The 14,434-nt window shown below is 38.9% G+C and overlaps 1 protein-coding gene and 1 non-coding gene across 3 annotated transcripts in view; one reads left to right on the forward strand and one right to left on the reverse strand.

Annotated features, from left to right (window-relative positions):
* The window catches only part of Btk (tyrosine-protein kinase Btk29A), a 39,425-nt gene that overhangs the window by 23,115 nt on the left and 1,876 nt on the right, over positions 1-14,434 (reverse strand). For both annotated transcript variants that reach the window (XM_043213247.2, XM_070277114.1), the window contains exon 2: positions 13,580-13,849. In XM_043213247.2, coding sequence (XP_043069182.1) covers positions 13,580-13,831 — 252 coding nt within the window. In that variant the 5' untranslated portion in view covers positions 13,832-13,849. The remainder of the gene's footprint in view (positions 1-13,579; positions 13,850-14,434) is intronic.
* TRNAK-UUU (transfer RNA lysine (anticodon UUU)) lies at positions 6,273-6,345 on the forward strand. Its single transcript has one exon. It is a non-coding gene; the product is annotated as a tRNA-Lys (tRNA).

Here is a 14,434-nt window from a genome sequence, read left to right on the forward strand (position 1 = left end):
GATGGACTTTAATTCGATTAATAAAAGTAGTTCTGCTCTAATTATTTCTAATTAATTTCCTCAGATATACGGATGGGTTAGACCTCCTCTAATAGACTTCTTCAATCATCATCATCATCAGGGCCATTAGCTGCCTCATGTTCATCGCCAGTCTCGAAATCATCTCGAAAGCCTCACACATTAGCAGATTTTCCCTTTCCGTCTTTCAGTTTCGAGTGCGAGTTTCAATTTCAGTTCTCAATTGGCCGACAAGTTGGCTTTTCCTGCCTTGGAAGCAATTTTCCATTTTATTATGAATTTTCAAGTTGTGCTGGCTCTCCATGGTTCTCCATGCCTTCCTGCCCCAACCCATTGCCTCTATAACCCAAATAAAGTTTGGTTGTGCTTCCTATAAAGGCTTACTTTTCAGAAAGCCCTTCATGGCCCTAAAGGGAAGTTCAATTTCTTGAATTTCAGTTTTGTATTTTTTTTTCCTCCCTCGGTTTATGGTTTTTTCTCTTTATTTTTTTTAAGTTGCTTGTTTATTTGAGGTCTTTGTGTCAACGCTGGTTGTTGATGAGGTTTTTATGTTGCCTCACATTTCTTTTTTTTTTTTTTTTTTGTTTAGATAGATTTTGTTTCTGGGTTGCTGCGATAAGTCCAGGGGCCAAAAGCCAACCCGTCATCCAGCGCAACGTGCTTATCTCACTCTACGAACTGCGTGTGTTCCCAAAAACTTGGGCCTTTGTTGGCCCTCTGACTCAATTAGGCCAATTAAGTTGACTTAATTGAGCTGGCAGCGCTTTCAGGTCTTCCCCAAAAGGTCTGTTGCATCGTCTTCCTATCAAAGTTCTTCAGCCATCCTTAGACTGGATGCCCCCTCCATGAAAAGGTTTCCGTCAAGTGTCGGCACACGTGCAAAAATTACCCCTGGCGCAAAAAAAGGACGACGTTGAAGTGCCTTCAAGTGGAATGCCAGGACGAGGACCAGGAAGAAAAATTTAAATGCCAGGTAGTACTTTTTTTGGGCAGCCAGTTGAGGTACATAGTTTATTAAACCTGTCAGCGGTTCATGAAATAAAAAACTGCTTGGATGATGGAGTATGAAGCTTTTGAAACCTTAATCTATATAAATAGACTAGGTTACTTTATAGGCCTTTATGATGAGCTAATATAGCAGCTCTCTAACTACTCCCTGAACTAAAATTGAAAAAATTCACAACAAACAGAGGAAAGTAGAGGAAAATATAGTCCGACAGCTAGATGACATCCGGCGTCTGTCAGAAGTAGCCCATTTCAACCCAGTTTCAGTTTCGGTTCGGCAGACGATGCTTCCTGAACACGCCAAGCCAACCAACTGGCAGGAAAAACCATCCACAAGCCGGGGACGCGAAGGAGGAACACGTCGTGCCACTTTCTCGTGAATAGCCAACTGAACTGAACTGAAATGGAAGTAGAAATGAAAAGTAGAACTGCATAACTGAGACTAGATGACTAGTTATGGTTTTCAGCTTTGATAACTTCAAACAAAGTTCTATGCTCCCCCGGAGGGGCAAAAGGTCAACGAACTAGAGGCCAGATACAAATGTATCTTTGCATCTGAAAGGTCTGAAACGTTGCAAATGTTGAGCATATGTGCCACAAACATGTGGCATCAATAAGCGAAATGAAATTGCAGCAGCTGCTACTGATTTTGGAGTGAAAACGAGCTAAAAATTGCCGCCAATTAAATGAAGATTTTTCAAAACTGGAATGGAAATCCAGGAACTGGTTTTTGGCCAAATTCTGGAAACGAAATGGAAAGGCCGCCTCCGAAGTGAAAGTCAATTAGGGCAACATTAATCAAACTGATTAACTAAATGCAGTTAAGGTTTTAAAGCCCCGAGGGTCTCGAAAAGAAATCTTAGGTCTGTGGTGTTGAAAGTTCTGGTTACTTGGGAGAACATGTCTTCCTTGAGGCTAATGGTTTAGGACGTTAGGAAATGTTGCTGACATGGGAAAGCATTATTTAATGTTAGTCCGAGTTTACATAATTACTCTTGGCTTGTTGGTCTTTTCTGGCAAATACAACAAAAAGGTAACACAATATGCTAAAAAGGACAACAACAGGTTGTGAAATACGAAACGCACCTGTAGGAAGGTGCACCCAGTATTTTAATCCCATTGTTAGCCATTGTCGCGGGTTACCCGAAGCAGGTCCTAATGGGATGGCAATCACCTGTGCATAATTGAGAGAGCTGTCACAGCAGAGGAAGGCGGCAGGCCTCAGGTAGGCAGCCGGAAAATTCATAGAAAGAAAGGACAGGGACCTGGAAAATTGAGAGCCAGCTAAGAGGAAAACAATTAAGAGAAAATTGCCATTGCATTGAGGGTCAGAGTGGAATGGGTTGCCGGAGCAGAGCGTGGAAAATGAAACGATAATTACGAAAAAAAGTGAAGAAAAATAGAAGCAAAGGAGGTGAGTGAAGAAAATTCAATTAAAAATAGAAGCAAATTTTCAAGAATTGCATTCATTTTTTAAATAAAAATTACAAACTAATTATTAGATTGGAAGATCCCCTCCACTGGACAGTTGAGACTCTTTAGGATCGCCCACTCTTCGCCAAGTGCATCCTCCAAAGACCCCTCCAAGTGATACCTTTTCAATGTTGATTAATGAAAGCCAAACTCATGCCTCATGTGGCATGTTAAGATGCCATTTCGAGCCGAACTTTGAGCCGCGTAACGAATGAAGAAAGACAAAATATGTTCCCTTCGATTGATCAAAGGTTATGGGGACGGCATCCATATGTTTTGTAGTGCGGGGGAACCCCCTGACAATATCCATGATTGATTGCAACTGGCATGGGTTGGGGTCGGGTTGGGGTAGCTCTTCTTTAGCTGACCGCATGTGGCGTGCGATTGAAATATCGCCTCAAATAAATTATAACTGTAATAAAGAGAGAAAACAAAATGCTCGAAAATGTGGCCCAAACGTAATGGTTTTTCAATTTCCCGGCACTCTCTTCTTTAATTATTACAATTTCACGCGTAGGAGCGTAGGCCGTAAAGTGCAGAGCGATAAATTTTAGTTTAAAAACGAGGAAAACCAGAAAGGAATGATTATTTTGAGGCGAAGTTGATATACCCTTGCTTTTAGGGGAAATAAGATAATACAGGAGGTATATAGTGTATATGTATATCGCATATAGTTTCCCTCCTATGACCTATGGTTTCATTATCAAAATATTTTTATAAATTTATAATTTAAAAAAGAAGATACAAGCTTTTATCTTCAAAATGACCAAAGTTATGGCATTTACGATTAATCGGTTGTATGCATAAAAAAAAAAAAAAAATTAAAAAAAAAATTACAAAAAAAATTAAAACAAAAAAATTACAACAACAAAAACTACAACAAAAACTACAACAACAAAAACTACAACAACAAAAACTACAACAACAACAAAAACTACAACAACAACAAAAACTACAACAACAACAAAACTACAACAACAAAAACTACAACAACAACAAAAACTACAACAACAACAAAAACTACAACAACAACAACTACAAAAACAACAAAAACTACAACAAAAACAACAAAAACTACAACAACAACAACAAAAACTACAACAACAACAACAAAAACTACAACAACAACAACAAAAACGACAACAACAACAAAAACTACAACAACAACAACAAAAACTACAACAACAACAAAAACTACAACAACAAAAACTACAACAACAACAACAAAAACTACAACAACAACAAAAACTACAACAACAACAAAAACTACAACAACAACAAACGTATTACAACAACAAACATATTACAACAAAAGGAAACCACAACATCAACCAAAGCTTACAACAACATATATAATTAACAATTACAACAAAAAAAGCATAAAAAAAGAAGACACAAAAATTAAAAAAAAACAACTATTTTTCCGCATTTTTGGGCCTGTTTAAGTGCAACCTATGAGAATCGAGGAGGAGGGCGCTATTTTTTAATTAATTTATTTTTATATTTTTATGAAATAGTTGCCAAATTAAATTATTTTTTAAAATGAAATCATACGCAATAAAATTGTAAAATGCGATGCTTTATTGCTATTTGACTTCTAGGCGCCCTTAACAGTAGGCAATGAAAATAACAGTGTTTACATTTTGAGATTTAGAATTTATAAAAAACACATGTTTTCTTTATAAATTACACACAACTTTAGTTAATCAAGAACATTTCAGGAATCAGGAATACACATACATACGAATATTGCATATATAGGATACATAAATGTGACAGATCCCTATAGAAATTTAAGTAGCTGATCAATTCTATATAATGTGATTTTCTTAAAAAGTCCCAGGCTTTTACCAAAATTGTAATACCCTCTGCAAGGGTATAAAAATGTAAAAAAAAAAAAAAAGACGGTCAACATAGGAAAATGTATGCATTTTTCCAATGAAAATGAAAATTTTCTTATGCATAACATTCGTTGGGTTCCCGGTTCCCAGCCATCAAAAAGGACATGGTTGGTTGACCGACCCGGTCCGGGGAGTAATTAATTTTACCGGCCAGCCAGCCAGGGGGTTAATTTGTGCCAAATCATGCCCTGTTCATCTGAACTGTCTTGGCCGCCAACTTCCTGTCAACAAAAGGCCCTGAAAAGCGTAATTCTCCCACAGAATTTGCATTTGCCAACTAAAATCTAGATTCTAGATAATATTTTAAAGTTAAAAGACTAACGCAGATTTTTTAGAGGAATTTCGAAATGAAAAATTTTTGGACAAGGTCTATAATTTTCAGACTGCATCCTGAGAAAAGCCATCAAAGCATGAACTGCGATTTCGCTGGAATTCCCCCAAAAACATACACATGGGAGTGATCCATCATTGGGAGCGATACCTCCTCGTACGAATGGAAATCTTGGGAAAAAAAAAACGAAAAAAGCGTTGGCGATGTAATTAACGATAAGACAAAGTTCAAAGTTTACTCCGAAGCAACCCTAATAATTAAATTTATAAAAAAAAGAAAATATAAGAAAAAGACGAAGAAAATCAAAGTCAGATAAGCATCAAGAAGAGCTTGTAGACAAAACACACACACACCTTAAAGCACATAAAACTGATCAATCAGAGATCCCCCTACTCCCCCCCTCCCCCCTGGATTTTCCAATGCAACTCTATAAATATGAAAATCGTGACTTGAACGCTTAAAGAGCGCTTAAAACGTATTAAGCAAACACACAACATATAGTACCATACCATATGGTATGGGTATGGGTATGGGTATGGGGATATGGAAAACTTGTCCGCCGCCAGAGAGACAAAGAAAGAGGAATATAATTGAAAAGTGAGTGGGGAACCCGGGGCACAGAAACTAGATAAATGTGCAGAGGAAATTGTCAGTCATAAGGTCAGCCGACAACGATCCATGAACCCCTTCCTCTACAGCCCATACCCTATAGCCTATCTCCCAAAATCTACCCAATATCGAATAATTACAAGCAAAGAGAGTTTTCCAGCTATTTGACAGCTGTGGAAAAGGAAAATCGAAAAGAAAAGAAACAAGAAAACCCCCTTCGCATATATATAGGGAATATATGTAGAAATTCTTTCCTTTATTTTTCCTCCTCTTGCTTGGTTAGCTGTTTAAATACAAGGGTCTGGGTCTCTCGCCCGTCTTTTGTCTATTTCTGAAGCAATTTGTGTTTATTTTTATGTTTTGATAAATGCATTTCCCCCCCATCCGATCCCAAGAATCGTTGCGGAGGTCGTTCACTGTAGTTGTCCCTCGGCATTTCCATATGTTTTCAATGGGAACTCTAATTGGAATATCAATAAATGGTTCAGCTTTAAATCGGATTAGTTTTCCAATTCGATTTCAAGGCGTTACTAATTCTAGTTTTAAATAATAATTTTTAAAAGTTTATTTTTAATAGTTTTCTATAGGAAGTGCGCAAAAAAATACAAGATAAGGTTTATTTGTAAACACAAAATATCAATACAAGGCTTTCAACTTGGAACTTGTGATAAAAAAAATGTTTTCATTTAACAAATAAATCAAAAATAAAAAAATCACTTTTAAAACTAAAAACAAATAAAGAAAAAATACTTATATTATAATAAACAAAATAAATATATAAACATTACACTCTATTATTTTCTATTTTTAGAACTTTCTTTCCTTGTTAAAAAAATTAACTCTCTTAGCGCAGCCGCTCTTCGAGAACCCACTAACGTTCTCTTTATTTTCGCACGCTTCGCTCTTATGCGGCTTTAGCGCACGTCCATCCATGTGCCCGGGTAGCTCAGTCGGTAGAGCATTGGACTTTTAATCCAAGGGTCCAGGGTTCAAGTCCCTGCTCGGGCGAGCCAACTTTTTTCCCTTTTTTATTTTTTTTTATTATTTAATTTTTAGCAAATTATTTTAAACATTTTTATTAATATCTTTCATTCATTAAGGGTGTGTGGGAAAAGGCTGGAGGCTGGGATTCATTCATAAAAGTGCATGTGCAACAACATAATTCGGACAGGAAGAGGGCGGTCGGTTTTGGTCAGTTGGTGGCTACAGTGAGGCCTCCATAAGTTGAACTACTTAGGGAAGAGCTGAATGAAGGAGTTGTTGAAGATATCTCTACTGTAGTGTGGTATCTGGAGCCCGCCGGCCAATTCGTCTGGGTCTCAGCTACAGAATCCTCCGCCTTCTTCTGACAGAAGCGCAGTGTCTGCGCCAATTCCTGACCGATGACTGCGAAACGCCCCCAAAAAACAAAAATCAAAACTAAAAAAAAGGAACAAATATTTATATTAAAAATAAAAAGAAAAAAAGTAAGGTGACCAAGCGCTGGGGAATCCGAGTGAAAGAGCTGTGTAGCCAGCCGCCTGCCTGGGAAACTGTAATGGAAACCGGAAACGGGGTGGATGCCAAGCAGATTGAATCACTGGCCCAGGCCTATGCTACTACTATATAGGATGCAGTTACTGCAGCTCATATCGGGGATCTTCAACACGACAGATTCAAGGGAATTTTGATTTGGCGAAAATTGCACTGGAAGCGGAAATTAGCGACCGGCGACTGGAGAAAGTCATTTATCATTTTTGGACATTTCTTACAAAGAGTGTGTGAATATTTGTTTATTATTGTTAAAGGAATTGTTTGCCTGATTTTACAGTTATAAACATAATATACATACATGTACATAATATATAGTTATATACATAAACAAATAATAAAGATTTTAACATAAGAGCTGAGAAAAAAAATTAAGGAGAAGAAAGCATATATTATTTTTAAAGAAAATGTTTATAAAAATGTTTAGTTCTACATATTTTGAAGGGGAAATTGATTAAGAAAATGCTTTAATTAACAAGCTTATTATACATATTACATATTTTAGTAAATAAATAAATATCAGGGACCGTAATCACTATGAGTTTTATTATTAAAATCACAAAATAGTGATTACTCTCTGAGCGAATAAATAAAAATCATAATTAAATATTCTCCCGTTAAAACTATTTTTTTTTAAATATTTTATTTAATTTCATTCCATAGTACTTTAGCAACGGCCTTTGTGTGGGCCAGGCCGCCGCCACCACTGAGGAAAGTAAGTCTCGCACGCGGCTTAAACAGAAACAGAAACAGAACCGAAACGACATCCCACATTGAGTTATGAAGCTGCAGCTTCCCAACCCCCCAACCCCCTCTCCCTGCCGATCGCCCCTATTTCTTGGCCAAAAAGCCCATAAAGTACAAAACAGCTAACAACTTATGGCGATCACGGGCTGCTGAAGAAGAAAAGATGTGTGTTTTTTTTATGATGACTCACGGGCGGAGGGGGTCCGCGATAAGATCAATCATCAACCACAAGGGGAAGGTGGAAGGTGGAGGAGGGTCTCGGCGACTGGCGAGGTTTGCGGTCTATGGCTATGGCTGGGCAGTCGGGGCCATCTTTCATGATAACACTATTGAATACGAAAGTAGGCTTACCAGATACACTGAGTAACAGAGTATTAAGATTTTCAAATTAAAGGATTAACTAAAAACAAGAAAAGAAAGCTAACTTCGGGCGGAGCCGAAGTTTATATACCCTTGCAGTTAAAACCGGATATATATCGCAAACATCGGATATAGTTGGCCGATCCTTATGGGAATAGGAATATATATTCCAATTTATTACAATACAAAATCTAAAAAAAAGTCCCAAACTTCTATCTTCAAAAATACGAAAGTTGATATTTCTACCAAGTACCATTTCCGATCGTTCAGTTATATGGCAGCTATAGGATATAGTCGGCCGATCCTAATGAAATTTGGTAGGTTGGATCAACTGGCCAAAAATAGAATCTCTATTAAGTTTCAGCTTTCTATCTTCAAAAACACGAAAGTTGGGTCATTTCCGATCGTTCAGTTATATGGCAGCTATAGGATATAGTCGGCCGATCCTTATGAAATTTGGCATGTCGTAATGTTTTGCCAAAAATAGCGCTCGTGTCAAATTTGAACTCTCTAACTCTAAAAACACCAAAGTTATACCATTTCCGATCAATCAGTTATATGGCAGCTATAGGATATAGTCGGCCGATCCCGGCCGTTCCGACTTATATACTGCGTGCAAAGGAAAGAAGGGTGTGTGCAAAGTTTCAAGACGATAGCTTCAAAACTGAGAAACTAGTTCGCGTAGAAACGGACAGACAGACGGACAGACAGACGGACAGACAGACGGACAGACGGACAGACGGACAGACGGACATGCTCATATCAACTCAGGAGGTGATCCTGATCAAGAATATATATACTTTATAGGGTCAAAGATGTCTCCTTCACTGCGTTGCACACTTTTGGACAAAATTATAATACCCTCTGCAAGGGTATAAAAAGGTTAAAAAAATAAGTATTACTTTTAAAGATTTTAAACTTTAGATTTTAAACCTTATTTTGAAAGTCTTTATATTTATTATCTTTTGAAGAAAAACCCTATAATATTGAAACGCACTGTCCCACAAATTTAGATGAAACCGGCTTTGATTTCTAATTATTGGAATCGGTTTGTTTTTTTTTTTTTTTGAGGTTTTGATCGGCATTTGAATGGCTCGTGATCTTCGAGTTAACAGCGGAAATAGCTGTAGCGATAATGCCAATAAAAGAGCTTAAGACTTTTAACTTTTCCACCGAAAGGCGTTTATTTTTAAACATAATTCCAATTAAACGTTTGCTTTATTGTCTCTCGGGTCTGATAATGAGGCGTAAAAGGTGTTTAGGCTTAGGCCCTCTCACTTGCTATGGAATAGGGCCTGATTGGACTAGGGCTTTTATGACCAGAGCCTGTCTGGATGTAATAACTCAATGTCAGGTGGTGGGCGATGGAAAACAAAGGGGCAGTCGGGCCCTGGCCAGGAGATAAAGGACCAGGAACGAGAGCTAGAACCAGTAAGACCCAGACCCAAGATTCATTCAGTCCAACATAATGAAGCATGAAAAGCTTAAGCTCCAACAGACAAAGCCGTGTCTGGAGCTCAGCTCCAGAGTACAAAAGGACAGGTTCCGATGATGAATACGAAGACTCCTAGACCCGCGGGCACTCTTCCTTCTGAGGGACCAGTCTCATTAGAGACGAAGCCCTCATTTGGCATTCAAAGCACGTTGGCTTAACACCGAAAAGTCTTTCATTTATTGAATGAATCATCATCTCTGAGACTGAGACCGTTAATAGGCAAATCATGTACTGAAAAGACATACAATTGACCAACAGGTTTCCTTATAATTGTATTAATATCATGCTCGATTCCAGTTCGGATTGTAGAGTGTGGAGTGTGGTGTGTTACCTTTTCGATTGTGATTCATAATTGTTACAAGTGCTTACGAAAAGGGCTTGGCCTCTGCACAATTGAAATGTATTAAGCATATGTATGCTATTTTTTCATCCAAAATGGCTTTAAAAGTGTTGGTAATTAGTCAGCATAAAAGACAGCTGCCATATGAGAGATATAAACCTTTTTGGTGACTTAATAACTACTCTATAATCTTTAATATAATTCCCATATGTCAATCCTCATATACCCTCAGACTTGAAAGGGTATTGGCCTTAAACAAGTAACTGTAATCAGGCTTAAGCCTCTCCAGTCATTTAGCCTGCGGTTGCCACTGCAACTGGCTACAACCTGGCAACCGCAAAAGACGTCAGGTTGTCTTCCAAAGCATCGGAGAATCGAGGCCACAGACTCATGTCATCCATATGGCCGAGATGGATCCCCCCACTCCTCGGAGCTTATCAAAAACATTTTAGCTTTGGCGCCAATTTCGTGTTAAATAAAAAATGCAGCATAAAGACAACTGGAAACGGGACCACCCATCCTATAAAACAACTCGGCTCGCTAATTTGTCAGCATTGGGGGAAAGAAAGAGGCCCGGGTCTCTCCGATGCGGGCTCTGTAATTCTACGAAATCAGCTTTAAGCCCGGGAAAGGTGTCAATTCGTGAAGAATTTTTTAAAATGCATGCCGATGAGTAATAATCCCCCCCAGAGACAAATATTTCTTTCACCGAAGCGGCTTAAAAGTTTGGGTGATAAATTCGAATGTCTAATTGTGAGAAGGCCTCGGAGAAGAACTGAATTGAGATTGATCGGAAAGGTCTAGCCGAGATGAGTCCAAGGCCCAGAAACACTTAAAGTGCAAGTCGTAAAAAATAATACAAAAAAAATAAAAATACTCCCCGAAAAGTCATAAAAATTGGCTACTGGACAGGAGAGAATGAAGACTTGGCACACACGCTTTACGAGCCTCCAGAGGAGGTGCCTCCATTAGTCCGAGGGGGGGTGGATAGATCTGAATAAAGGGTATATTTTACAACCATCTATATTTCAAAAAAGTTATAAATAAATTGCAAATAAATTTCAAGGGAATGGTATTAGCTGAAAAGTATTAAAGTGCATTCCCACCTTCGTTATTCACACTTGGCGAGGAAGGCTACACCTCCTTCCTCCTTTTGGAAAATTGCTATTTACAGCCTTAATCTGTGCGAAAGGTATTAGAGAGCAGAACGAAGGCGTAAAGAACTGCAAAGTGTTGGCAAACAAAAAGTCCGGGTTCAATTAGCATACCACCGCGGTGAGGCATGCTCTTGGCTAGGATGGTAGATGGTCGCCCCCCCAACTCTACTCTGGTGGCCACTCGTGGGACTGCGACTGTAACTGGTACCTGGCCCAAGCTGCGATTTTTATGACAGGTTAATGACACAACAACGATGTCGATGGTGGCTCACTGGTGCGATGATGAAGCCTAGGGGGGAGTACACCCAGGAAAACGTAGGCTCCCAGACACGCTTTGAAAGATTACTCAGGTAATTGCTTAGAGGAATGATAGCTCCAGATCCATATTCTCTAATTTGCATATTCTACATCCTTTTTCCAGGTGTAGGTCGAGTGCAATGGACTAGATGGACTGGACAGACCAGGTCTGACCCCAATAAACATGACAGACACGGACATTGGATTACAAGGAGAGGAGCCAGACCAGGAGGAAGACTCTACACAAAGAAGCCACCGCGAATCAATCAATTAATTGAACATTTTCTACATGAGTTCATCGAACCCCCGAACTCTCGCAGCAGCCCTCGGTAGCAAGGACAAAAGAAAAGCCAGCCAGCGGGTGGAAAATAGGGAAAAACCAGCGAAATGAATAAATGAATGGGAAAATGATGGGATCGAGTGACAGGAGAGTGATTGGCAGCCGTGTTAGGTGTCCTGACTGATTTGGGAGGACTTCCCAAAAGCAGTGATTTAAAGGCCTTATCTGGAGGTTTATTAAAATATAATTAGTAGTTAATCAAGGCTAATTAAGCAATTAAGAACTAAAGTAAAGAATTATGCCTAATAAACACGTAATTCTCCTTCCTTGTAGAGGCCGAGTGTACATCCAGTCCTTTGTGTTGTATTTTATTTATTGCATAATTTTAGGCGTATACTCTCCCAACAAAAAGCCATAATTTAATTCAATTTTAGAATGAATATTTTTGGCCCATAAAACTAGTAGCCCCCCTAGGACTCCCCCCTCCATACCAATCTGAAATGCTCACCTAGGGCGTCCAGGATAATCCTTTTAATTTAGGCAGGCACAGGAATACAGGATATTCGTAAATTTCGGGGTGCGGCAAAGCATTCAACAACAAAAACAACACACACACACACACTCTATACACACACTCACGCACCAGAGGCAGCTGGGATACACTTGAAAAACTTTTTGGCTTGGGTGGGGCGTTTTCTTTTTTCTATTTTTTTTTTTTGCTTCGGACACCTTCGGTTAGATTCGCAAAAAATTTTCCAACGACGCCATGGAAGGGATTTGCGAATTAAATTTTATATTTGAGAGTTTTCTTATTTCTTTAATTTTTTATTTTTAGATATATTTTAAAAACACTATATTTGTTTAATAAAATTAATAAAAGCTTCGTGTTTTTTTTTTTTTAGATTCATAGAAAATAGTCAAAAATTATGGGAAATAAGGGTGGTTTCACTTTGCCGCTGAAATCCAATCAAGTTTTCAAGGGTAGCAGCCGGCGCATTAGAAAATTGCTTGTTTTTCACAATATTTAAACAAATTACTCAATATTTATCTCAATTTTTTATATATTTATATTTAATTTATTTTTATTATTAATCCGAAATAATTAAAATATATCAAGAGCGAGTTGGTTGATAATTTTAGCGAAATAATACGTCCACACGCGACAGAGTCAGGATAAAAACTCTTGCCACGGTTACTGAACTTCATCCAGGATGTGCTAAGGGAAATTCAAGGGAAACTCCGCTTCCAATTGGAAGGCCCTAACGGGATAGGACAGTAAGTCTACACTACGAGGGTGGGTTTTCTGGTCTTTCGGCATGAATGCCGGCCGGAATATATGTAGAATATTTCCACCCTGGCACACTGGTTCGTTCCAGTGGATACTGGAATGGATGTTGCCGAAGTGGCGCTCCTCCATTGGAGACATTTTTAGCCCAGCCGTGCCCACCAGTTCACGAAAGCGACATTTGTTTTGAAACGAAAGCAGCCGGTTGCAGATGCAGAGTACACAGGACACCACCCACTCCTGGGGGATGGGAGGGACGGTAGGTGCCGTTATAACGACGCAATAAATGACGAAACCATGACGACAAGATGAGACGCCCACTTGAACATGAATAATGAAAAGCAGCCCTCTCTCAATACATCCTTTCCCCCAGACTCCAGACTCCCAGATTCCAGCTGGCAGTTGGCGGTGTTCAGACCCAGTTCCCAGTCTATCGTTTCTCTAGATGTGTCATTTCTAATGATATCCTTGGATATAGGGGCCTTAATAATAGGTTATCTGAGATCTGGAAAGAGCTCTTAATTAAATGGGTTCTGAAAACTTAAAATTATATCAGATTAAAGTACAAGATCTAATACATCTTAAATACTAATACAAACTAATCTAATACATGTATATTTTATTAAATCTCCGTATTAGCTTTTTGTTTTATTTACTCATCCAATTTTGTGAATACAGGTCTTAATATTTTATGTATTTTTTGGCTAAAACGAAACCTGTTAGTGTCTCCATCTATGATTCATAGACTCACCTCTATGTTTTCCACATCGAAGTAGCAGAGTGTCCGCTTGGTCAGCTCGAACCAGCGATGTTTGTAGTTCACTGGCGTGAAGCGCTTCTTGTTCTGGGCCCTTTTCACCATCGACCCACTCTTGACAATGTCGTACAATCTCTCCGACATTTTGTCCATCTTGGCCTGGAACGATTTGGAGCTCGATCGGATCGAGGAGGATGACTTGATGCTGCCATTGACATGGGAGTTTCGCTGCTTAGTACCCAGCATTTTGACCAGAAATAGTGTCTGAAATGGAGGTAAACTATTAGATGGATAAATATTAGATGGCCATAAGTTTATGGAAATGTTTGGAGCTAAAAATAAGCCCTTGTAGATAGTATTTAGATTATATATTATTTTTAAAAATAACTCAAAACAACCTAATTATCTAAAAATATTCAAGACTAATGGTATAAATAGTTCCCAATGCTGCAGAATTGATTTCGCAGATGGCCAATATTGTCATATAGCTACTCAATGGGTTAAAATTAGAAGCAGACACTCTCAAAAAATTGGTTACAACACTCGGCGAAGACAAGGCCATAAATTAGCTTTTTGGGGGGAGGGCGTGGGCGTGGGCGTGCGAATCTGGAGCCAATGACCGCGTCGGATATTGAAACACTACTACTGCAACATTGGGAGTTACCTGGCTGACTAATTGCTGTGGGCGTTACGGCTGACATCAATCAGAATGGAAGAGCGGAAAGTGGAGAACTACAAGTATAGAGATATAGGGGGAATTAAAGGCTGGCTGGCAGACAAGTCAAGCAACAAATCGAGCGATTAAACGGACAATTAATTAGCCCCCGACTAGACAGGAGTTACTTATGC

The sequence above is a fragment of the Drosophila bipectinata genome, chromosome 2L (genome assembly GCF_030179905.1).
Source record: "Drosophila bipectinata strain 14024-0381.07 chromosome 2L, DbipHiC1v2, whole genome shotgun sequence".
In the NCBI taxonomy this organism is placed as follows: domain Eukaryota; kingdom Metazoa; phylum Arthropoda; class Insecta; order Diptera; family Drosophilidae; genus Drosophila; species Drosophila bipectinata.